Here is a 26847-nt window from a genome sequence, read left to right on the forward strand (position 1 = left end):
GGTCATCATTACTTCTGGGATATAACTCCTCCCCAACAGGAAATGCAAGAGGATTCACCCAGCAGAGCTGCATATAGCTCCTCCCCTCTACGTCAGTCCCAGTCATTCGACCAAGAATCAACGAGAAAGGAGTAACCAAGGGTGAAGTGGTGACTGGAGTATAATTTAAAAGATATTTACCTGCCTTAAAAACAGGGCGGGCCGTGGACTGATCACACAACAGAAGAAAGGAATTTATAAGGTAAGCATAAATTATGTTTTCTTCTGTTAAGTGTGATAAGTCCACCGGTCATCATTACTTCTGGGATACCAATACCAAAGCAAAAGTACACGGATGACGGGAGGGATAGGCAGGCTCATTATACAGAAGGAACCACTGCCTGAAGAACCTTTCTCCCAAAAATAGCCTCCGAAGAAGCAAAAGTGTCAAATTTGTAAAATTTGGAAAAAGTATGAAGCGAAGACCAAGTTGCAGCCTTGCAAATCTGTTCAACAGAGGCCTCATTCTTAAAGGCCCAAGTGGAAGCCACAGCTCTAGTGGAGTGAGCTGTAATTCTTTCAGGAGGCTGCTGTCCAGCAGTCTCATAGGCTAAACGTATTATGCTACGAAGCCAAAAAGAGAGAGAGGTAGCAGAAGCTTTTTGACCTCTCCTCTGTCCAGAATAAACGACAAACAGGGAAGAAGTTTGGCGAAAATCTTTAGTTGCCTGCAAGTAGAACTTGAGGGCACGAACTACATCCAGATTGTGTAGAAGACGTTCCTTCTTTGAAGAAGGATTTGGACACAAGGATGGAACAACAATCTCTTGATTGATATTCCTGTTAGTGACTACCTTAGGTAAGAACCCAGGTTTAGTACGCAGAACTACCTTGTCTGAGTGAAAAATCAGATAAGGAGAATCACAATGTAAGGCTGATAACTCAGAGACTCTTCGAGCCGAGGAAATAGCCATTAAAAACAGAACTTTCCAAGATAACAATTTTATATCAATGGAATGAAGGGGTTCAAACGGAACACCCTGTAAAACGTTAAGAACTAAGTTTAAACTCCATGGCGGAGCAACAGCTTTAAACACAGGCTTGATCCTAGCTAAAGCCTGACAAAAGGCCTGGACGTCTGGATTTTCTGACAGACGCCTGTGTAACAAGATGGACAGAGCTGAAATCTGTCCCTTTAATGAACTAGCTGATAAACCCTTTTCTAAACCTTCTTGTAGAAAGGACAATATCCTAGGGATCCTAACCTTACTCCAGGAGTAACGTTTGGATTCGCACCAGTATAGGTATTTACGCCATATTTTATGGTAAATCTTTCTGGTAACAGGCTTCCTAGCCTGTATCAGGGTATCAATAACCGACTCAGAAAAACCACGTTTTGATAAAATCAAGCGTTCAATTTCCAAGCAGTCAGCTTCAGAGAAGTTAGATTTTGATGTTTGAATGGACCCTGTATCAGAAGGTCCTGTCTTAGAGGTAGAGACCAAGGCGGACAGGATGACATGTCCACTAGATCTGCATACCAAGTCCTGCGTGGCCATGCAGGCGCTATTAGAATCACTGATGCTCTCTCCTGTTTGATTTTGGCAATCAATCGAGGAAGCAGCGGGAAGGGTGGAAACACATAAGCCATCCCGAAGTTCCAAGGTGCTGTCAAAGCATCTATCAGAACCGCTCCCGGATCCCTGGATCTGGACCCGTAGTGAGGAAGTTTGGCGTTCTGGCGAGACGCCATGAGATCTATCTCTGGTTTGCCCCAACGTCGAAGTATTTGGGCAAAGACCTCCGGATGAAGTTCCCACTCCCCCGGATGAAAAGTCTGGCGACTCAAGAAATCCGCCTCCCAGTTCTCCACTCCCGGGATGTGGATTGCTGACAGGTGGCAAGAGTGAGACTCTGCCCAGCGAATTATCTTTGATACTTCCATCATTGCTAGGGAGCTTCTTGTCCCTCCCTGATGGTTGATGTAAGCTACAGTCGTGATGTTGTCCGACTGAAACCTGATGAACCCCCGAGTTGTTAATTGGGGCCAAGCCAGAAGGGCATTGAGAACTGCTCTCAATTCCAGAATGTTTATTGGAAGGAGACTCTCCTCCTGATTCCATAGTCCCTGAGCCTTCAGAGAATTCCAGACAGCGCCCCAACCTAGTAGGCTGGCGTCTGTTGTTACAATTGTCCAGTCTGGCCTGCTGAATGGCATCCCCCTGGACAGGTGTGGCCGATAAAGCCACCATAGAAGAGAATTTCTGGTCTCTTGATTCAGATTCAGAGTAGGGGACAAATCTGAGTAATCCCCATTCCACTGACTTAGCATGCACAATTGCAGCGGTCTGAGGTGTAGGCGTGCAAAAGGTACTATGTCCATTGCCGCTACCATTAAGCCGATCACCTCCATGCATTGAGCTACTGACGGGTGTTGAATGGAATGAAGGACACGGCATGCATTTTGAAGCTTTGTTAACCTGTCTTCTGTCAGGTAAATCTTCATTTCTACAGAATCTATAAGAGTCCCCAAGAATGGAACTCTTGTGAGAGGAAAAAGAGAACTCTTCTTTTCGTTCACTTTCCATCCATGCGACCTTAGAAATGCCAGAACTAACTCTGTATGAGACTTGGCAGTTTGAAAGCTTGAAGCTTGTATTAGAATGTCGTCTAGGTACGGAGCTACCGAAATCCCTCGCGGTCTTAGTACCGCCAGAAGGGCACCCAGAACCTTTGTGAAGATTCTTGGAGCCGTAGCCAATCCGAATGGAAGAGCTACAAACTGGTAGTGCCTGTCTAGGAAGGCAAACCGTAGATACCGGTGATGATCTTTGTGAATCGGTATGTGAAGGTAAGCATCTTTTAAATCCACTGTGGTCATGTACTGACCCTTTTGGATCATGGGTAAGATTGTCCGAATAGTTTCCATTTTGAACGATGGAACTCTTAGGAATTTGTTTAGAATCTTTAAATCTAAGATTGGCCTGAAAGTTCCCTCTTTTTTGGGAACCACAAACAGGTTTGAGTAGAACCCTTGTCCTTGTTCCGACCGCGGAACCGGATGGATCACTCCCATTAATAATAGATCTTGTACACAGCGTAGAAACGCTTCTTTCTTTATCTGGTTTGTTGACAACCTTGACAGATGAAATCTCCCTCTTGGGGGAGATAATTTGAAGTCTAGAAGGTATCCCTGAGATATGATCTCTAGCGCCCAGGGATCCTGAACATCTCTTGCCCAGGCCTGGGCGAAGAGAGAAAGTCTGCCCCCCACTAGATCCGGTCCCGGATCGGGGGCTCTCGGTTCATGCTGTCTTTGGGGCAGCAGCAGGTTTCCTGGCCTGTTTGCCCTTGTTCCAGGACTGGTTAGGCTTCCAGCCTTGCCTGTAACGAGCAACAGCTCCCTCCTGTTTTGGTGCAGTGGAGGTTGATGCTGCTCCTGTTTTGAAATTCCGAAAGGGACGAAAATTAGACTGTCTAGCCTTAGCTTTGGCTTTGTCTTGAGGTAGGGCGTGGCCCTTACCTCCTGTAATGTCAGCGATAATTTCTTTCAAACCGGGCCCAAATAAAGACTGCCCCTTGAAAGGTATATTAAGTAATTTGGACTTAGAAGTAACATCAGCTGACCAGGATTTTAGCCACAGCGCCCTACGTGCCTGGATGGCGAATCCTGAGTTCTTAGCCGTAAGTTTGGTTAAATGTACTACGGCCTCCGAAATGAATGAATTAGCTAGTTTAAGGACTCTAAGCCTGTCCGTAATGTCGTCTAGCGTAGATGAACTAAGGTTCTCTTCCAGAGAATCAATCCAAAATGCTGCCGCAGCCGTAATCGGCGCGATACATGCAAGGGGTTGCAATATAAAACCTTGTTGAACAAACATTTTCTTAAGGTAACCCTCTAATTTTTTATCCATTGGATCTGAGAAAGCACAGCTATCCTCCACCGGGATAGTGGTACGCTTAGCTAAAGTAGAAACTGCTCCCTCCACCTTAGGGACCGTTTGCCATAAGTCCCGAGTGGTGGCGTCTATTGGAAACATCTTTCTAAATATTGGAGGGGGTGAGAACGGCACACCGGGTCTATCCCACTCCTTAGTAACAATTTCAGTTAGTCTCTTAGGTATAGGAAAAACGTCAGTACTCGCCGGTACCGCAAAGTATTTATCCAACCTACACAGTTTCTCTGGTATTGCAACGGTGTTACAATCATTGAGAGCTGCTAAAACCTCCCCTAGTAATACACGGAGGTTCTCCAATTTAAATTTAAAATTTGAAATATCTGAATCCAATCTGTTTGGATCAGACCCGTCACCCACAGAATGAAGCTCTCCGTCCTCATGCTCTGCAAGCTGTGACGCAGTATCAGACATGGCCCTAGTATTGTCAGCGCACTCTGTTCTCACCCCAGAGTGATCACGCTTGCCTCTTAGTTCTGGTAATTTAGACAAAACTTCAGTCATAACAGTAGCCATATCTTGTAATGTTATCTGTAATGGCCGCCCAGATGTACAAGGCGCCATAATATCACGCACCTCCCGGGCGGGAGATGCAGGTACTGCCGCGTGAGGCGAGTTAGTCGGCATAACTCTCCCCTCGCTGTTTGGTGAAATTTGTTCAAATTGTACAGATTGACTTTTATTTAAAGTAGCATCAATACAGTTAGTACATAAATTTCTATTGGGCTCCACCTTGGCATTGGAACAAATGACACAGATATCTTCCTCTGAGTCAGACATGTTTAACACACTAGCAATAAACTTGCAACTTGGTTATAATCTTTTTTAGCAAAAACGTACTGTGCCTCAAAGAGGTACTAAACGATTAAATGACAGTTGAAATAATGAACTGAAAAAACAGTTATAGCATCAAACTTTAAAACAACACAACTTTTAGCAAAGGTTTGTTCCCATAGTAAAATAACAATAATTAAATTTGACATAAAAATTACAGAGCAACGTTTTTATTTACAGTCAATATAAAATTCTCACAGCTCTGCTGAGAGAATCTACCTCCCTCTAAAGAAGTTTGAAGACCCCTGAGATCTGTCGGAGATGAACCGGATCATGCAGGAAATATAAGAGTAACTGACTGGAAATTTTTGATGCGTAGCAAAGAGCGCCAAAACGGCCCCTCCCTCACACACAGCAGTGAAGAGAAACGAAACTGTCACAATTAAAACCAAACAACTGCCAAGTGGAAAATAATGCCCAAATATTTATTCACTCAGTACCTCAGAAATGTAAACGATTCTACATTCCAGCAAAAACGTTTAACATGATAAATACTTATTAAAAGGATTAGTGACTTTTAACAGAGTAGTTCCGGTGAAATACCATCCCCAGAATACTGAAGTGTATACATACATGTCATTATAACGGTATGGCAGGATTTTCTCATCAATTCCATTCAGAAAATAAAAACTGCTACATACCTCAATGCAGATTCATCTGCCCGCTGTCCCCTGATCTGAAGCTTTTACCTCCCTCAGATGGCCGAGAACAGCAATATGATCTTAACTACTCCGGTTAAAATCATAGTAAAAAACTCTGGTAGATTCTTCCTCAAACTCTGCCAGAGAAGTAATAACACGCTCCGGTGCTATTGTAAAATAACAAACTTTTGATTGAAGTCATAAAAACTAAGTTAATCACCATAGTCCTCTCACACATCCTATCTAGTCGTTGGGTGCAAGAGAATGACTGGGACTGACGTAGAGGGGAGGAGCTATATGCAGCTCTGCTGGGTGAATCCTCTTGCATTTCCTGTTGGGGAGGAGTTATATCCCAGAAGTAATGATGACCCGTGGACTGATCACACATAACAGAAGAAAACACACTTTTTCTAACTTTGACCCCCAAAATCTGTTACACATCTACAACCACCAAAAAACACCCGTGCTAAATAGTTTCTAAATTTTGTCCTGAGTTTAGAAATACCCAATGTTTACATCTTCTTTGCTTTTTTTTTAAGTTATAGGGCCATAAATACAAGTAGCACTTTGCTATTTCCAAACCATTATTTTTCAAAATTAGCGCTAGTTACATTAGAACACTAATATCTTTCAGGAATCTCTGAATATCCATTGACATGTATATATTTTTTTTTAGTAGACATCCCAAAGTATTGATCTAGGCCCATTTTGGTATATTTCATGCCACCATTTCACCGCCAAATGCGATTAAATACAAAAAATCGTTCACTTTTTTACAAATTTTTTCACAAACTTTTGGTTTCTCACTGAAATTATTTACAAACAGCTTGTGCAATTATGGCTTAAATGGTTGTAAATTCTTCTCTGGGATCCCCTTTGTTCAGAAATAGCAGACATATATGGCTTTGGCGTTGCTTTTTAGTAATTAGAAGGCTGCTAAATGCCACTGCGCACTACACGTGTATTATGCCCAGCAGTGAAGGGGTTAATTATGGAGCATGTAGGGAGCTTCTAGGGTTAATTTTAGCTTTAGTGTAGTGTAGTAGACAACCCCAAGTATTGATCTAGGCCCATTTTGGTATATTTCATGCCACCATTTCACCGCCAAATGCGATCAAATTAAAAAAAACGTTAAATTTTTCACAATTTTAGGTTTCTCACTGAAATCATTTACAAACAGCTTGTGCAATTATGGCACAAATGGTTGTAAATGCTTCTCTGGGATCCCCTTTGTTCAGAAATAGCAGACATATATGGCTTTGGCGTTGCTTTTTGGTAATTAGAAGGCCGCCAAATGCCGCTGCATTTCACACGTGTATTATGGCTAGCAGTGAAGGGGTTAATTATGTAGCTTGTAGGGAGCTTGCAGGGTTAATTTTAGCTTTAGTGTAGAGCTCAGCCTCCCACCTGAAACATGAGACCCCCTGATCCCTCCCAAACAGCTCTCTTCCCTCCCCCACCCCCCAATTGTCCCCGCCATCTTAAGTACTGGCAGAAACTCTGCCAGTACTAAAATAAAAGCTATATTTGGGCTTTTTTTGTGTGTTTTTTTAGCATATTTACATATGCTGCTGTGTAGGATCCCACCTTAGCCCCCAGCCTTACTGATCCCCCACCAAAGAGCTCTCTAACCCTCCCCCTCTGCCTTAATGGGCGCCATCTTGGGTACTGGCAGCTGTCTGCCAGTACCCAGTTTAGTGAAAAAATGTGCCTTTTTTTAAAAAAAACAACCCTTTTCTGTAGTGTAGCTTCCCCCCCCCCCAAGATCAACCCCCCACCCCTTCCACATCTCTTAGCTGTTTATTTACAGCTTTGAAAAAGTTATTTTGTTTGTACTTTTTAAACTTTTTTTTTCTGTAGTGTAGCGGTTCCCTCCCGCTCCGTGCACGCACCCACCCGCCGCCCCCCGTGCACGCGCGCGCTCCCGTGCGCGCTCCCGCCCCTCCCACCCCTGATCCCGCCCCCCTCCACTCCACTGGGCACATCGATGGCCGCCCACCCGCCTCCCAGACTTGCTCCCACCCACCAACGATACCGGCCACCGATGTCCGGTGCAGAGAGGGCCACAGAGTGGCTCTCTCTGCATCGGATGGCCAAGGGGGGTTATTGCAGGATGCCTCCATATCGAGGCATCACTGCAATAACCGGAAAGCAGCTGGAAGCGAGCAGGATCGATTCCAGCTGCTTTCCAGACCAAGGACGTACGCCACACGTCCTCGGTCATTAACTGTATTTTTTTTGAGGACGTGTGGCGTACGTCCTTGGTCCTTAACCCCTTAATGACAACTGACGTACCAGGTACGTCATGCATTAACAACCAGTTAATGACAATAGACGTACCTGGTACGTCAGTTGTCTAAGAGAGTGCTGGAAGCGATCGCAATCGCTTCCAGCAGCTCTCAGGGTATTGCAGTGATGCGTCCATATGGAGGCATCCTGCAATACCTTTTCAGAAGACTCCGATGCAGAGAGAGCCACTCTGTGGCCCTCTCTGCACCGGTAGCGATGGTGCCGGTTCGTTGGTGGGTGGGAGCATAACAGGGAGGCGGGTGGGCGGCCCATCGCTACCCGGCATCCGGTTCCTGTAAGTGCAATGTGCACGCCGGGTGCCGGGAGCGTGCGGGGGCGCGCGTGCGCGCACGCGATTAGCTGGCCACTGACACCAATGAGGAGGGAAGAGGGGGGAAAAAAGAATTAAAAAAAATAAATATATAAGGATCTGGGAGGGGGAGGGGGTTGGGGTATTGTGGGGGGCTGCTACACTACAGAAAACATTAAAAATTGCAAAAAAGATAAAAAAAACCACTTGTTTTTGGGGCAAATTGGGTACTGGCAGACAGCTTCCAGTACCCAAGATGGCGGCAATTAGGTAGGGGAGAGGGTTAGAGAGCTGGGGGGGGATCATGGAGGTTGGGGCTAAGGCAGGGGTCCATCACAGCTAAAACATTTTATTTTTTTTTATTAAAAAAAAGAAAAACTCCTTTTATTTAGTACTGGCAGACTTTCTGCCAGTACTTAAGATGGCGGGGACAATTGTGGGGTGGGGGAGGGAAGAGAACTGTTTGGGAGGGATCAGGGGGTGGGATGTGTCAGGTGGGAGGCTGATCTCTACCCTAAAGCTAAAATTAACCGTGCAAGCTCCCTACAACCTACCTAATTAACCCCTTCACTGCTGGGCATAATTTACGTGTGGTGCGCAGCAGCATTTAGTGGCCTTCTAATTACCAAAAAGCAATGCCAAAGCCATATAAGTCTGCTATTTCTGAACAAAGGGGATCCCAAAGAAGCATTTACAACCATTTGTGCCTTAATTGCAGAAGCTGTTTGTAAATAATTTCAGTGGGAAACCTAAAGTTTGTGACAAAATTTGTGAAAAAGTGAACTTTTTTTTTTATTTGATGACATTTGGCGGTGAAATGGTGGCATGAAATATACCAAAATGGGCCTAGATCAATACTTTGGGTTGTCTTCTAAAAAAAATATATACATGTCAAGGGATATTCAGGTATTCCTGACAGATATCAGGGTTCCAATGTAACTAGCGCTAATTTTGAAAAAAAGTTGTTTGGAAATAGCAAAGTGCTACTTGTATTTATGGCCCTATAACTTGCAAAAAAAGTAAAGAACATGTAAACATTGGGTATTTCTAAACTCAGGACAAAATTTAGAAACTATTTAGCATAGGTGTTTTTTGGTGATTGTGGATGTGTAACAGATTTTGGGGGTCAAAGTTAGAAAAAGTGTGTTTTTTTCCATTTTTTCCTCATATTTTATATTTTTTTTATAGGAAATTATAAGATATGATGAAAATAATGGTATCCTTAGAAAGTCCATTTAATGGCGAGAAAAACGGTATATAATATGTGTGGGTACAGTAAATGAGTAAGAGGGAAATTACAGCTAAACACAAACACCGCAGAAATGTAAAAATAGCCATTGTCATTAAGGGTAAGAAAATTGAAAAATGGTCCGGTCATTAAGGGGTTAAGGGGTTAAAGGGACATAATACTCATATGCTAAATTACTAGAAACTGATGCAGTATAACTGTAAAAAGCTGACAGGAAAATATCACCTGAGCATCTCTATGTAAAAAAGGAAGATATTTTACCTCACAATTTCCTCAGCTCAGTAGAGTTAGTTCTGTGTAAAAAGTTATACTTCAGCTGCAGCCCAGCTGCAGGTAAGAGAAAATAAAAAATGAACAGCGGCCAATCAGCAACAACAGTGCTGAGGTCATAAACTCTTCTACTGTGATCTCATGAGATTTCACTTAACTCTCATGAGATTTCATAATAAACTTCCTTGCACTGAATAGGAATATAAGATGAGTGTAAACGTAAGATCGTTCCTTCCGCTGTCCCGGGCCAGACATACTGATTTGTTGCTTAGAAGTTCTTTACAATAAGATGTGGCTACTGAGAAACTTTTGAGGTAAAATATCTTTCTTTTTTACATAGAGATGTTCAGGTGATATTTTCTAGTCAGCTTTTTACAGCTATGCTGCATCACTTTCAAGTGTTTAAACATTTGGGTATTATGGCCCTTTAATGTACCATTAAAATTATTTGTAAACCTTTTAGTCTTTTAATTTTAATACATGAATGGTGGTTATCATTTATTTGGAAGCAACTGCATTTTGCAGATATCTAGGTGTATATTTGTCAGATACACACAAGTTGAGTTATCATCTAGGATTACCGCTTCTTAAATACTGAGAACAAAAATCCCTCAACAACGGCCATTTTGGGTTTAGGAAAGGGCTCTTTACCTTGAACTAGTACACGGGTGGTGTGTGTGATTTCCCCTTCGGCACTGGATGCATGGCACGTGTACACACCAGCCGCTGAGCGCTCCACTCCAACAATTCTTAATGAACCATTGTTCACCTGGGAGAACAGTGAACACATATTAAAGATAGCTGTGAATCTATTTAAAAGTTGATGTTAACAGATAAAAAATAAACTCATATAAATAAATAAATCATATATAATATATCAGAACCAATTGAGCAGATTCTAACACATATTGCAAAAATAAAACAAAACATTAACAGCAACAGGAAATTGATCAACATGAAGTTGAACTGATTTCTCTGGACTGAAGCTACTACTAAACACTACAGTGATATTTTTCCAGTCATACAGATTTTGTTTAAAAAAATAAAATAAACTCCCACACTTCTGTGGTATATTTTTGTGTGTTTATCACATTCTAGAGTTTTAGAAAATACAATTTACATTAAAATTCCATTGAACAGCCATCCTAATTGTTTCACTTCCTCTGTGTTTTTTAATATCAGATAACACAGCTGAAATGAGGTCACTGGATTGTACTTTGCCCACTGCTGTTGGTGTTAGAGGGACCTTTCTCAGTATACATTTTGGGTTGTCATCCCGCCCCTCTACTGACACATTCCTGTTTCTCCACAGTTGCTCACAACCTCTTTAAAAGACCACTAAATGAAGTAGAATGACATAGTTACCAAGTGCATAATAAAAAGACAATGATGTAACACCTTCCCTGAATTTTAAATAAGCAGTAGACTTTTTTTCTGGCAAATTTATTTTTTCTCCCATTTTCCGGACCCCTGCATCATGTGACAAACATTAGCCAATCAAAGACTAGTATAAGTATATCCTGTGAGCTTGTGCACATGCTCAGTAGGATCTTGTTCCCCGGATAATGTGCATATTAAAAGATATTCAAAATGTGATAAAGTAAATTGGAAAGTGTCTTAAAACTGTATGCTCTTTCTGAATCATTAACATTTATTTTTTACTTGAGTGTCCCTTTAAGTCACTCTCCTTTATTTCATCCTGCTATCCTCTGATTCACTTGTCTTTCTCAGCAACGTTTCGCTCCCACTCTCCTATCATCTCTCTCATTCCCTCTATTACTCTACCCCTTTCTCTCTCAATACCTCTATCCCTTTTATGACACATGGCAGTAGTTAAAGGGATATGAAAAACATTTTTTTCTTTCATGATTCAGATAGCAGACATCCCAAGTCTCCCAGAAGCTCCGGGAGTCTCCCGCATTCAAATAGCTGCTTCCTGACACCCGCAAATCAATTGGACTATCCCGGAAGGCAGCTAACCCATATGGTAATACTATTTCTTCAGCTAGTAACAGAGCGTGCATAACGATTTTTTATGTGATGACAACACAAAACAAATCGTTATGCACGCTCTGTTACTAGGCAGTAACTAAAGGTTGTTTGGTCTCTCGCTGTGCAATCGCTTTTCCGTTCTAGTAGTTTTCGTGATTGGCTGCTTCATTCATTGCATTCACTGTTCCACTTCCTGTGTTGCTGTGGTAACCACCCGTTACAGCTAGTCATACTTACTACATCGAGGATTGAAGTAAGTAACGACATGAAGTCCATGGGTTTTAAAGGCATATTATGGTAAGAGTTTGTGTATGTGGGGGTCACTTAGGGATTGAGGGGAACATAACTGGTATGGGATAACGTAGGTGGTCTATAAATTTGTGTATGTGGGGGTCACTTAGGGATTGAGGGGAACATAACTGGTATGGGATAACGTAGGTGGTCCATAAAGTAACAGTCAAGGCAGGCGGCCGGTTAAGTGTTTGTGTGTAGTTAGAGAGGGATGAAAAAAAATACTGCCAGTATTTTTTTTTCATCCCTCTTTTTTTTTTTTTTTTTTGGGGGGGGGGGGTACCTCCCGGAAGTGAGTTTTTGCAGGTTGGGATGTCTGAGATAGAGCATGCAATTTTAAGTAACTTTCTAATTTACTCCTATTTTATTTATTTTTTTAGTTCTCTTGGTATCTTTATTTTAAAAGCAGGAATGCAATCTTAGGAGCCGGGCCATTTTTGGTTTAGCACCTGGGTAGCGCTTGCTGATTGATGGCTAAATGTATAGCGTACTTTAAGTTGGATTTAATAAGGCATATTCATTTTATTTAAAAGCCTAAGCCTCATTAATTTGGAAGCAGTCTTGATCATGAGCAAGAGAGGATGATCAACTTTTGAGCTTTTACTGGTATGCAAGACTATTAAAGGGACATGCACATGCAAAAGTATAATGCTTTAATATATGTTACAGCATTTTATTATTGAACTTTGGTTTGCATATAACTATGTGTCTGACCACTTCAAAGTCAACTCCAAAGCAGTAATGCTCCACTGGGAGCTAGCTGGACACTTTTCCTAGAGCCAATGACAAGAGATACATGTTTGTAGCCACCAGTGATGCCCCTGAGCATACCTAGGTATGCTTTCCAACAAAGGATAACATGGAACAAAGTAAATGTTGTGTACCTTTAATACCAATCTGCTTACTTTATAATACATGTGAATAGAAATGGAAACATAAAAGATCCCATACAAACTATTTGCAATAAGACCTATATGGGGTACACCACTGTTTAAAAGTAATTTCCCATGAGCTAATTTTAACTTTTTTTTCAAGAAGGTGTGCAAAAAGCCCAAAAAACACCATAAATATCAACGTAAAGTTCACAAAACACGATTAATTCACACATATTAATTATGCAATTAAACAACTGTAAGCAAAATTATTTTTATGACCTGAGATTAATGCATTAGCAATTCAGCCAGTTTTATTGACACAAACAGTTCTAACAGAATGGACTGGCCCAGAAAAGGAGGCCCAAAATCATCCAACTTAAATTAAGAAAAAAAATATAACCCAGAAAACTAATCAAGTTGTGTCGGTCCTAAGGATCTTTTTTCCAAATGTATGGCAAATAAATATATATTGTATACTGATCAAAAGGAACATGTAGTATCTATTATTTGCCACTAGAGGGTAACAGTGCTTAAGAAAACTGTGTAAAATGTAACCATAGCACTGTAGAATAGAATGACAATTCCCCTTTGTTATAAAGGGCTGATTTGATGCGCTGTGCTTTTTTTTTTTTTTTTTTTTTTGGTAGCTACGCAGACACAATAGATGTTTTCACATGTCCCAGCTAAGATAAACAGAGATACAATGAGCTTAGTGCAATTATTAGCTGCCCAAAAACACGTCATGGTGTGATTTTAACTGTCTGCCACACAGGACAAGCAAATCTGTATGTTTCAAAGCTTTTGAGTACTTAGGCAAAATAGACCACAAATCATATGTTGATGGGGGGAAAAAAATCACACCAAATAAAAAGGATCTGTGGTCCCTATGAGGAAGATATTACATCTGATTTACAGTAAGAATAATGAGAAACAGGACTCCAGATACTACACACAAGGAGGATTTTGGAAGAGAAATTATACAAAAGGTCTTTGCATAACATTAGATTAAATGTTCAACATTAGTGTAAATTTAAAAATAGATTTGGCTGTTATGCTAAGTGTGTATATAATGGATGAGTACTCTGTTATGGTAAGTGTGTATATAATGGGTGAGTACTCTGTTATGGTAAGTGTGTATATAACTGGTGAGTACTCTGTTATGGTAAATGTGTATATAATGGGTGAGTACTCTGTTATGGTAAGTGTGTATATAATGGGTCAGTACTCTGTTATGGTAAGTGTGTATATAATGGGTGAGTACTCTGTTATGGTAAGTGTATATATAATGGGTGAGTACTCTGTTATGGTAAGTGTGTATATAACTGGTGAGTACTCTGTTATGGTAAGTGTGTATATAATGGGTGAGTACCCTGTTATGGTAAGTGTGTATATAATGGGTGAGTACTCTGTTATGGTAAGTGTGTATATAACTGGTGAGTACTCTGTTATGGTAAGTGTGTATATAACTGGTGAGTACCCTGTAATGGTAAGTGTGTATATAATGGATGAGTACTCTGTTATAGTAAGTGTGTATATAATGGGTGAGTACTCTGTTATGGTAAGTGTGTATATAATGGGTGAGTACTCTGTTATGGTAAGTGTGTATATAATGGGTGAGTACTCTGTTATGGTAAGTGTGTATATACAGGGAGTGCAGAATTATTAGGCAAATGAGTATTTTGACCACATCATCCTCTTTATGCATGTTGTCTTACTCCAAGCTGTATAGGCTCGAAAGCCTACTACCAATTAAGCATATTAGGTGATGTGCATCTCTGTAATGAGAAGGGGTGTGGTCTAATGACATCAACACCCTATATCAGGTGTGCATAATTATTAGGCAACTTCCTTTCCTTTGGCAAAATGGGTCAAAAGAAGGACTTGACAGGCTCAGAAAAGTCAAAAATAGTGAGATATCTTGCAGAGGGATGCAGCACTCTTAAAATTGCAAAGCTTCTGAAGCGTGATCATCGAACAATCAAGCGTTTCATTCAAAATAGTCAACAGGGTCGCAAGAAGCGTGTGGAAAAACCAAGGCGCAAAGTAACTGCCCATGAACTGAGAAAAGTCAAGCGTGCAGCTGCCAAGATGCCACTTGCCACCAGTTTGGCCATATTTCAGAGCTGCAACATCACTGGAGTGCCCAAAAGCACAAGGTGTGCAATACTCAGAGACATGGCCAAGGTAAGAAAGGCTGAAAGACGACCACCACTGAACAAGACACACAAGCTGAAACGTCAAGACTGGGCCAAGAAATATCTCAAGACTGATTTTTCTAAGGTTTTATGGACTGATGAAATGAGAGTGAGTCTTGATGGGCCAGATGGATGGGCCCGTGGCTGGATTGGTAAAGGGCAGAGAGCTCCAGTCCGACTCAGACGCCAGCAAGGTGGAGGTGGAGTACTGGTTTGGGCTGGTATCATCAAAGATGAGCTTGTGGGGCGTTTTCGGGTTGAGGATGGAGTCAAGCTCAACTCCAAGTCCTACTGCCAGTTTCTGGAAGACACCTTCTTCAAGCAGTGGTACAGGAAGAAGTCTGCATCCTTCAAGAAAAACATGATTTTCATGCAGGACAATGCTCCATCACACGCATCCAACTACTCCACACCGTGGCTGGTAAGAAAGGGTATAAAAGAAGAAAATCTAATGACATGGCCTCCTTGTTCACCTGATCCGAACCCCATTGAGAACCTGTGGTCCATCATCAAATGTGAGATTTACAAGGAGGGAAAACAGTACACCTCTCTGAACAGTGTCTGGGAGGCTGTGGTTGCTGCTGCACGCAATGTTGATGGTGAACAGATCAAAACACTGACAGAATCCATGGATGGCAGGCTTTTGAGTGTCCTTGCAAAGAAAGGTGGCTATATTGGTCACTGGTTTGTTTTTGTTTTGTTTTTGAATGTCAGAAATGTATATTTGTGAATGTTGAGATGTTATATTGGTTTCACTGGTAAAAATAAATAATTGAAATGGGTATATATTTGTTTTTTGTTAAGTTGCCTAATAATTATGCACAGTAATAGTCACCTGAACACAGATATCCCCCTAAAATAGCTAAAACTAAAAACAAACTAAAAACTACTTCCAAAAATATTCAGCTTTGATATTAATGAGTTTTTTGGGTTCATTGAGAACATGGTTGTTGTTCAATAATAAAATTAATCCTCAAAAATACAACTTGCCTAATAATTCTGCACTCCCTGTAATGGGTGAGTACTCTGTTATGGTAAGTGTGTATATAATGGGTGAGTACTCTGTTATGGTAAGTGTATATATAATGGGTGAGTACTCTGTTATGGTAAGTGTGTATATAACTGGTGAGTACTCTGTTATGGTAAGTGTGTATATAACTGGTGAGTACCCTGTAATGGTAAGTGTGTATATAATGGGTGAGTACTCTGTTATGGTAAGTGTGTATATAATGGGTGAGTACTCTGTTATGGTAAGTGTGTATATAACTGGTGAGTACCCTGTAATTGTAAGTGTGTATATAATGGGTGAGTACTCTGTTATGGTAAGTGTGTATATAATGGGTGAGTACTCTGTTATGGTAAGTGTGTATATAACGGGTGAGTACTCTGTTATAGTAAGTGTGTATATAATGGGTGAGTACGCTGTTATGGTAAGTGTGTATATAATTGGTGAGTACTCTGTTATGGTAAGTGTGTATATAATGGGTGAGTACCCTGTTATGGTAAGTGTGTATATAATTGGTGAGTACTCTGTTATGGTAAGTGTGTATATAACGGGTGAGTACTCTGTTATGGTAAGTGTGTATATAACGGGTGAGTACTCTGTTATGGTAAGTGTGTTAGGGTGAGTACTCTGTTATGGTAAGTGTGTATATAACGGGTGAGTACTCTGTTATGGTAAGTGTATATATAATGGGTAAGTACTCTGTTATGGTAAGTGTGTATATAACTGGTGAGTACCCTGTAATGGTAAGTGTGTATATAATGGGTGAGTACTCTGTTATGGTAAGTGTGTATATAACAGGTGAGTACGCTGTTATGGTAAGTGTGTATATAACGGGTGAGTACTCTGTTATGGTAAGTGTGTATACAACTGGTGAGTACCTGTTATGGTAAGTGTGTATATAACTGGTGAGTACCCTGTAATGGTAAGTGTGTATATAATGGATGAGTACGCTGTTATGGTAAGTGTGTATATAATGGGTGAGTACTCTGTTATGGTAAGTGTGTATACAACTGGTGAGTACCTGTTATGGTAAGTGTGTATATAACTGGTGAGTACCCTGTAATGGTAAGTGTGTATATAATGGATGAGTACGCTGTTATGGTAAGTGTGTATATAATGGGTGAGTACTCTGTTATGGTAAGTGTGTATATAATGGGTGAGTACTCTGTTATGGTAAGTGTGTATATAATGGGTGAGTACTCTGTTATGGTAAGTGTGTATATAACGGGTGAGTACGCTGTTATGGTAAGTGTGTATATAACGGGTGAGTACTCTGTTATGGTAAGTGTATATATAATGGGTAAGTACTCTGTTATGGTAAGTGTGTATATAACTGGTGAGTACCCTGTAATGGTAAGTGTGTATATAATGGGTGAGTACTCTGTTATGGTAAGTGTGTATATAACAGGTGAGTACGCTGTTATGGTAAGTGTGTATATAACGGGTGAGTACTCTGTTATGGTAAGTGTGTATACAACTGGTGAGTACCTGTTATGGTAAGTGTGTATATAACTGGTGAGTACCCTGTAATGGTAAGTGTGTATATAATGGATGAGTACGCTGTTATGGTAAGTGTGTATATAATGGGTGAGTACTCTGTTATGGTAAGTGTGTATACAACTGGTGAGTACCTGTTATGGTAAGTGTGTATATAACTGGTGAGTACCCTGTAATGGTAAGTGTGTATATAATGGATGAGTACGCTGTTATGGTAAGTGTGTATATAATGGGTGAGTACTCTGTTATGGTAAGTGTGTATATAATGGGTGAGTACTCTGTTATGGTAAGTGTGTATATAATGGGTGAGTACTCTGTTATGGTAAGTGTGTATATAACGGGTGAGTACGCTGTTATGGTAAGTGTGTATATAACGGGTGAGTACTCTGTTATGGTAAGTGTGTATACAACTGGTGAGTACCTGTTATGGTAAGTGTGTATATAATGGGTGAGTACTCTGTTATGGTAAGTGTGTATACAACTGGTGAGTACCTGTTATGGTAAGTGTGTATATAATGGGTGAGTACTCTGTTATGGTAAGTGTGTATATAACGGGTGAGTACTCTGTTATGGTAAGTGTGAATATAACGGGTGAGTACTCTGTTATGGTAAGTGTGTATATAACTGGTGAGTACCCTGTAATGGTAAGTGTGTATATAACGGGTGAGTACTCTGTTATGGTAAGTGTGTATATAATGGGGGAGTACTCTGTTATGGTAAGTGTGTATATAATGGGTGAGTACTCTGTTATGGTAAGTGTGTATATAACTGGTGAGTACTCTGTTATGGTAAGTGTGTATATAATGGGTGAGTACTCTGTTATGGTAAGTGTGTATATAACTGGTGAGTACTCTGTTATGGTAAGTGTGTATATAACTGGTGAGTACCCTGTAATGGTAAGTGTGTATATAATGGATGAGTACTCTGTTATGGTAAGTGTGTATATAATGGGTGAGTACTCTGTTATGGTAAGTGTATATATAATGGGTAAGTACTCTGTTATGGTAAGTGTGTATATAACTGGTGAGTACCCTGTAATGGTAAGTGTGTATATAATGGGTGAGTACTCTGTTATGGTAAGTGTGTATATAACGGGTGAGTACACTGTTATGGTAAGTGTGTATATAACTGGTGAGTATCCTGTAATGGTAAGTGTGTATATAACGGGTGAGTACTCTGTTATGGTAAGTGTGTATATAATGGGTGAGTACTCTGTTATGGTAAGTGTGTATATAATGGGTGAGTACTCTGTTATGGTAAGTGTGTATATAACGGGTGAGTACTCTGTTATGGTAAGTGTGTATACAACTGGTGAGTACTCTGTTATGGTAAGTGTGTATACAACTGGTGAGTACCTGTTATGGTAAGTGTGTATATAATGGGTGAGTACTCTGTTATGGTAAGTGTGTATACAACTGGTGAGTACCTGTTATGGTAAGTGTGTATATAATGGGTGAGTACCTGTTATGGTAAGTGTGTATATAATGGGTGAGTACTCTGTTATGGTAAGTGTGTATATAATGGGTGAGTACTCTGTTATGGTAAGTGTGTATATAATGGGTGAGTACTCTGTTATGGTAAGTGTGTATATAACGGGTGAGTACCCTGTTATAGTAAGTGTATATATAATGGGTGAGTATGCTGTTATGGTAAGTGTGTATATAACGGGTGAGTACCCTTTTATGGTAAGTGTGTATATAATCAGTGAGTCTTTCATGGTAAGTGTATATATAATGGGTGAGTACTCTGTTATGGTAACTGTGTATATAACTGGTGAGTACCTTGTTATGGTAAGTGTGTATATAACTGGTGAGTACCTTGTTATGGTAAGTGTGTATATAATGGGTGAGTACTCTTATGGTAAGTGTATATATAATGGGTGAGTACTCTTATGGTAAGTGTGTATATAACTGGTGAGTACCCTGTTATGGTAAGTGTGTATATAATCGGTGAGTACTCTGTTATGGTAACTGTATATATAATGGGTGAGTACGCTGTTATGGTAAGTGTGTATATAACGGGCGAGTACTCTGTTATGGTAACTGTATATATAATGGGTGAGTACGCTGTTATGGTAAGTGTGTATATAATCGGTGAGTATTCTTATGGTAAGTGTGTATATAATCGGTGAGTACTCTGTTATGGTAAGTGTGTATATAATCGGTGAGTACTCTGTTATGGTAAGTGTGTATATAATGGGTGAGTACTCTGTTATAATAAGTGTGTACAGTACATAATGGGTGAGTACTCTTATGGTAAGTGTATATATAATGGGTGAGTACCCTGTTATGCTAAGTGTATATATAATGGGTGAGTACCCTGTTATGCTAAGTGTATATATAATGGGTGAGTACCCTGTTATGCTAAGTGTATATATAATGGGTGAGTACCCCGTTATGCTATGTGTGTATATAATGGGTGAGTACTCTGTTATGGTAAGTGTGTATATAATGGGTGAGTACCCTGTTATGCTAAGTGTATATATAATGGGTGAGTACCCTGTTATGCTAAGTGTATATATAATGGGTGAGTACCCCGTTATGCTATGTGTGTATATAATGGGTGAGTACTCTGTTATGGTAAGTGTGTATATAATGGGTGAGTACCCTGTAATGGTAAGTGTGTATATAATGGGTGAGTACGCTGTTATGGTAAGTGTGTATATAATTGTTGAGTACCCTGTTATGGTAAGTGTGTGTATAATGGGTGAGTACTCTGTTATAGTAAGTGTGTATATAATGGGTGAGTACTCTGTTATCGTAAGTGTGTATATAACTGGTGAGTACCCTGTTATGGTAAGCGTGTACATAATGGGTGAGTACTCTGTTATGGTAAGTGTGTATATAATGGGTGAGTACTCTTATGGTAAGTGTGTATATAATGGGTGAGTACTCTGTTATGGTAATTGTGTATATAATGGGTGAGTACTCTGTTATGGTAAGTGTGTATATAACGGGTGAGTACGCTGTTATGGTAAGTATGTATATAACGGGTGAGTACTCTGTTATAGTAAGTGTGTATACAACTGGTGAGTAACCTGTTATGGTAAGAGTGTATATAACTGGTGAGTACCTTGTTATGGTAAGTGTGTATATAATGGGTGAGTATGCTGTTATGGTAAGTGTGTATATAACGGGTGAGTACCCTTTTATGGTAACTGTGTATATAATCAGTGAGTACTCTGTTATGGTAAGTGTGTATATAACTGGTGAGTACCTTGTTATCGTAAGTGTGTATGTAACTGGTGAGTACCTTGTTATGGTAAGTGTGTATATAACTGGTGAGTACCTTGTTATGGTAAGTGTGTATATAATGGGTGAGTACTCTTATGGTAAGTGTATATATAATGGGTGAGTACTCTTATGGTAAGTGTGTATATAACTGGTGAGTACCCTGTTATGGTAAGTGTGTATATAATTGGTGAGTACCCTGTTATGGTAAGTGTGTATATCATTGGTGAGTACCCTGAGTGTTATGCTAAGTGTGTACGTAATGAGTAATTTTCCATGTAATGGTAAGCATGTAAAGAAGAGTTCAGTATTTAAGGTCACATAAAGAATGAGTATTATGGATGTTACAATACGTGTACAAGTGCTATGGGTATTACATAGTAACTTTGTAGTCAGGTATGCATATTTTTAGGTGGTTTATTCATGAAACAGGCTTTCATTATAGGTGGTAAGTATAATATTTTCCAATAATTAAAGACTGCAAAAGCTATCCTAAGAATTAAAGGCAAATAAAAGTACAAAATAAAAAAACACAGTATTATTTACATATAAATAATACAAAGAGGATAAACACTAATATGAAGTCAACTCCAGAGCAGAAATGCAGTACTGGGAGCTAGCTGAGCACATGCCAATGAGAGGCCACCAATCACCAGCTAACTCCCAGCAGTGCATTGATGCCCCTGATAATAGGTGTAAATAGAAAACTCTCTTAAAATTACATACCAGTCGGAAACATGAAAGTTTAATTTATTTAAAATCTAGATTTCTCTGTGTATTATAGTAATCGTGCACTGTTTAAAGGGACACTCAAGTCAAAATTAAACTTTCATGAATCAGAGAGAGCAGCAATTTTAAACAACTTTCCTATTTATTTCCATTAACAAATTATGCACAGTCTTTTTACATTTACACTTTTTGAGTCACCAGCTGCTACTGAGCATGTGCAAGAATTCCCAGAGTATACGTATATGCATTTGTGATTACCTGATGGCTGTCATTACACAGGGGAAGTGGAAATAGACTTTGTTCTGGCAAGTTTCAACTACTCATTTGAAGTTCAGACTTAGTGATATTGCATTGTCTTGTTATCATGCATTTGTTGATTATGCAAATCTACTGTGTTTACTGGTCCTTTAAATATGTTTTGGGCATAAAAAGAGTTATGTTAAAGGAGGAAGTGCAGATATGTATCAGGACTAATTGCTTGTTTGCTGATAAGCAGAACTGCCACCACTTTACCAGTAGACTGTGACACACCTCAAAAGCAAAACAAAAAATAATGTGTGTCTGAGTATTACTGAGTATTATGGTCAGTGCATGGAATGGATAAGTACATATGTGTGTATATAATGGGAAGTAGCCTGAGTATTATGGTCAGTGCACGGAATGGATAAGTACATAAGTGTGTATAATGGGAAGTAGCCTGAGTATTACTGAGTATTATGGTCAGTGCATGGAATGGATAAGTACATATGTGTGTATATAATGGGAAGTAGCCTGAGTATTACTGAGTATTATGGTCAGTGCATGGAATGGATAAGTACATATGTGTGTATATAATGGGAAGTAGCCTGAGTATTACTGAGTATTATGGTCAGTGCATGGAATGGATAAGTACATATGTGTGTATATAATGGGAAGTAGCCTGAGTATTACTGAGTATTATGGTCAGTGCATGGAATAGGTAAGTACATATGTGTGTATATAATGGGAAGTAGCCTGAGTATTATGGTCAGTGCATGGAATGGATAAGTACATAAGTGTGTATAATGGGAAGTAGCCTGAGTATTACTGAGTATTATGGTCAGTGCACAGAATAGGTAAGTACATATGTGTGTATGGAATGGGAAGTGGCCTAAGTATTACTGAGTATTATGGTCAGTGCATGGAATAGGTAAGTACATAAGTGTGTATGAAATGGGAAGTAGCCTGAGTATTACTGAGTATTATGGTCATTGCATGGCATGGTTAAGTACATATGTGTGTATGGAATGGGAAGTAGCCTGAGTATTACTGAGTATTATGGTCAGTGTATGGAATGGGAAGTAGCCTGAGCATTACTGAGTATTATGGTCAGTGCATGGAATGGATAAATACATAAGTGTGTATATAATGGGAAGTAGCCTGAGTATTACTGAGTATTATGGTCAGTGCATGGAATAGGTAAGTACATAAGTGTGTATATAATGGGAAGTAGCCTGAGTATTTCTGAGTATTATGGTCAGTGCATGGAATACTTAAGTACATAATTGTGTATGGAATTTTGAAGAAGCCTGAGTATTACTGAGTATTATGGTCATTGCATGGAATGGTTAAGTACATATGTGTGTATGGAATTGGAAGTAGCCTGAGTATTTATGAGTATTATGGTCAGTGCATGGAATGGGTGATTACATTAGTGTGTATGGAATGGGAAGTAGCCTGAGTATTACTGAGTATTATGGTCAGTGCATGGAATGGGTGATTACATTAGTGTGTATGGAATGGGAAGTAGCCTGAGTATTTCTGAGTATTATGGTCAGTGCATGGAATGGGTGATTACATTAGTGTGTATGGAATGGGAAGTAGCCTGAGTATTATCCAAATTACATATGATAGAGCTAAGAACATTACGTGTTGCGTTACAGACCTGGATCTTGTCTCCAGCCTCTATAATAATGTCATCTCGTTTCCACAAAATGACTGGCTGTGGGTTCCCATAAGCCAGGCAGGTGAGGGTGAGGGTGTCTCCAACACGCACTTCGACATACATGGGCGGAGTTTCACGGAAAGTAGGAGGGGCTGTGGGAAAGAGAACATCTCTGTTACAAAACATGCAGCCATGCTGGCTAATTCCCTGTCACATCTGTAGCAGCAAAATTATATACTGATTATGCGGATATTCAGTGTGGCAGCTATGTCCTACAATAATTTTACTATACCGAGGACTCACATTGCAACAAGATAAGTGAAATAAAAGCCTTAAAATGATATACATTAATATAACAAAGTGCAGTAACTCTAAGAGTCAAACATATAAATAAATGTAATCACCTGCTATAACCCACACGATGTCTGGGAGCCCATCTATGCTAAAAGCAAATTGGTTTTAAAGAGACAGTAAACACCTTGTAATTACAAGACATTTGTCTTGTGTTGCTATAGAATAACATTTTAGCCAAGTCTTAATGTTTTTAAAACAAAATAACATCCTTTTTACTGCAATTGTTTTTCAATAGCTAAACTCCACCCATCATTTGCCTTATTTAGAGTAAACAATCTGGGCTTTAGTCTGCAGACAAGGCTAGTGCTTGTAGTAAAATTAGTATAAAGTAAAACTTTTTGCAATTGTTATCTGATAAAGCCAATTAGAGCAAGCTATGTGTCAGGGTTAGCCTTTAGAAGTTCTTAGATGCATTTCAGGTTCTGAGATTTATAAATTGCTTACAGGCAGATTACGAGTTTTGCGTTATGGCTGGCTCGCTAATAACTTGCAAGTTATTTCCACCGCTCACCTTTAATAGCGCTGCTATTACAGGTTTGCAAAAACCCGGCTTCTGCAGGCGATATGGTTGCGTTGAGCTCCATACCGCACCCAAATACAAGCAGTGGTTTGATGTGCTCGTGCACGATTTTCCCGTAGACATCAATGGGAAGAGACGGCTAAAAAAAAGCCTAACACCTGAAATCACGGAGCGTAAAGCTCCGTAACGAAGCCCCATTGATTCCTATGGGGAAAGAAAAGTTATGTTTACACCTAACACCCTAACATAAACCCCGAGTCTAAACACCCCTAATCTGCTGCCCCCGACATTGCAGCCACCTACATTACACTTATTAACCCCTAATCTGCCGTCCCTGACATCGCCGCCACCTACATTACACTTATTAAGCCCTAATCTGCCGCCCCCAGTGTCGCCGCCACCTACATTACACTTATTAACCCCCAATGTCGCCGCCACCTACATTATACTTATTAACCCCTAATCTGCCGCCCCCAACGTTGCCGCCACTATACTAAAGTTATTAATCCCTAAACCTAACCCTAACATAACCCTAACACCACTAACTTTAACATAATTAAAATAAATCTAAATAAAAATTACAATTAATACCTAAATAATTCCTATTTAAAACTAAATACTTACCTATAAAATAAACCCTAAGATAGCTACAATATAACTAATAGTTACATTGTAGCTATCTTAGGTTTTATTTTTATTTCACAGCTAAGTTTGTATTTATTTTAAACTAGGTAGACTAGTAACTACCTAGTTAAAATAAATACAAATTTACCTGTGAAATAAAACCTAACATTACACTACAATTAGATAAATTACATTAATTAAATACAATTAACTAAATTACAAAAAAAATAAACACTAAATTACACAAAATAAAAAAGAAATGATCAAATATTTAAACTAATTACACCCAATCTAATAGCCCTATCAAAATAAAAAAGCCCCTCCCCCAAATAAAAAAAACCCTAAACTAAACTGCCAATAGCCCTTAAAAGGGCCTTTTTCGAGACATTGCCCCAAATAAATCAGCACTTTTACCTGTAAAAAAATACAAACAACCCCCCCAACAGTAAAACCCACCACCCACACAACCAAACCCACCCAATAAACTCTTAAAAAAAAACTAACACTAACCCCCGAAGATCCACTTACAGTTTTTAAAGACCGGACATCCAAGTCTTCATCCAAGCGGCAAGAAGTCCTCAACGAAGCCGGGAGAAGTCTTCATCCAAGCGGCAAGAAGTGGTCCTCCAGACGGGCAGAAGTCTTCATCCAGACGGCATCTTCTATCTTCATTCTTCCGACGCAGAGCGGCTCCATCTTCAAGTTATCCGGCGCGGAGCATCCTCTTCTTTTTGACCCCCAAAGATCCACTTACAGTTTTTGAAGACCGGACATCCATCCTCAACTAAGCCGGGAGAAGTCTGCTGCAATCAGCCAATAGGATTGAGCTCGCATTCTATTGGCTGATTGGAACAGCCAATAGAATGCAAGCTCAATCCTATTGGCTTATTGGATCGGCCAATAGGATTGAAGCTCAATCCATTTGGCTGATTGCATCAGCCAAAAGATTGGCTGATAGAATTCTATCAGCCAATTGTAATTCAAAGGAAGCCATCTTGGATGACGTCCCTTAAAGGAACCTTCATTCTTCAGTAGCCCGTTGAAATAAGAGGATGCTCCGCGCCAGATGTCTTGAAGATGGAGCCGCTCCGTGTCGGAAGGATGAAGATAGAATATGCCGTCTGGATGAAGACTTCTCTCCGTCTGGAGAACCACTTCTTGCCGCTTGGATGAAGACTTCTCCCGGCTTCGTTGAGGACTTCTTGCCGCTTGGATGAAGACTTCTCCCGGCTTCGTTGAGGACTTCTTGCCGCTTGGATGAAGACTTCTCCCAGCTTTGTTGAGGATGGATGTACAGTCTTCAAAAACTGTAAGTGGATCTTCGGGGGTTAGTGTTTTTTTAAGGGTTTATTGGGTGGGTTTTATTTTTAGCTTAGGGTTTGGGCTGAAAAAGAGCTAAATGCCCTTTTAAGGGCAATGGGGAGCTTAGGTTTATTTAGATAGGGTTTTATTTGGGGGGTTTGGTTGTGTGGGTGGTGGGTTTTACTGTTGGGCGGTTGTTTGTATTTTTTTTTACAGGTAAAAGAGCTGATTTCTTTGGGGCAATGCCCCGCAAAAGGCCCTTTTAAGGGCTATTGGCAGTTTTGTTTAGGCTTGGTTTTTTTTCATTGGGGGGGGGGGGCTTTTTTATTTTGATAGGGCTATTAGATTAGGTGTAATTAGTTTAAATATTTGATCATTTATTTAGTTTTGTTGTGTAATTTAGTGTTTATTTTTTTTTTTTTTAGTTAATTGTATTTAAATAATGTAATTTATTTAATTGTAGTGTAATGTTAGGTGTTAGTGTAAGACAGGTTAGGTTTTATTTTACAGGTAAATTTGTATTTATTTTAACTAGGTAGCTAGTAAATAGTTAATAACATTACATTATTTAGGTATTAATTGTAATTTTTATTTAGATTTATTTTAATTATGTTAAAAGTTAGTGGGTGTTAGGGTTAGACTTAGGGTTAGGTTTAGGGGTTAATAACTTTAGTATAGTGGCGGCGATTTGGGGGGCAGCAGATTAGGGGCTAATAACAGTAATGTAGGTTGTGGCGATGTTAGGGACAGCAGATTAGGGGTTAATAATATTTAACTAGTGTTTGTGATGCAGGAGTACGG

The 26847-nt window shown here is 39.8% G+C and overlaps 1 protein-coding gene across 1 annotated transcript in view; it reads right to left on the minus strand.

Annotated features, from left to right (window-relative positions):
- Positions 1 to 26847, minus strand: part of IGSF9 (immunoglobulin superfamily member 9) — a 217708-nt gene that overhangs the window by 97888 nt on the left and 92973 nt on the right. The window contains exons 4-5 of the mRNA XM_053719910.1: positions 23247 to 23398; positions 10180 to 10297 (exon numbers count right to left, since the gene is read on the minus strand). Coding sequence (XP_053575885.1) covers positions 10180 to 10297; positions 23247 to 23398 — 270 coding nt within the window. The remainder of the gene's footprint in view (positions 1 to 10179; positions 10298 to 23246; positions 23399 to 26847) is intronic.

This window comes from Bombina bombina, chromosome 1 (assembly GCF_027579735.1).
Source record: "Bombina bombina isolate aBomBom1 chromosome 1, aBomBom1.pri, whole genome shotgun sequence".
NCBI lineage: Eukaryota > Metazoa > Chordata > Amphibia > Anura > Bombinatoridae > Bombina > Bombina bombina.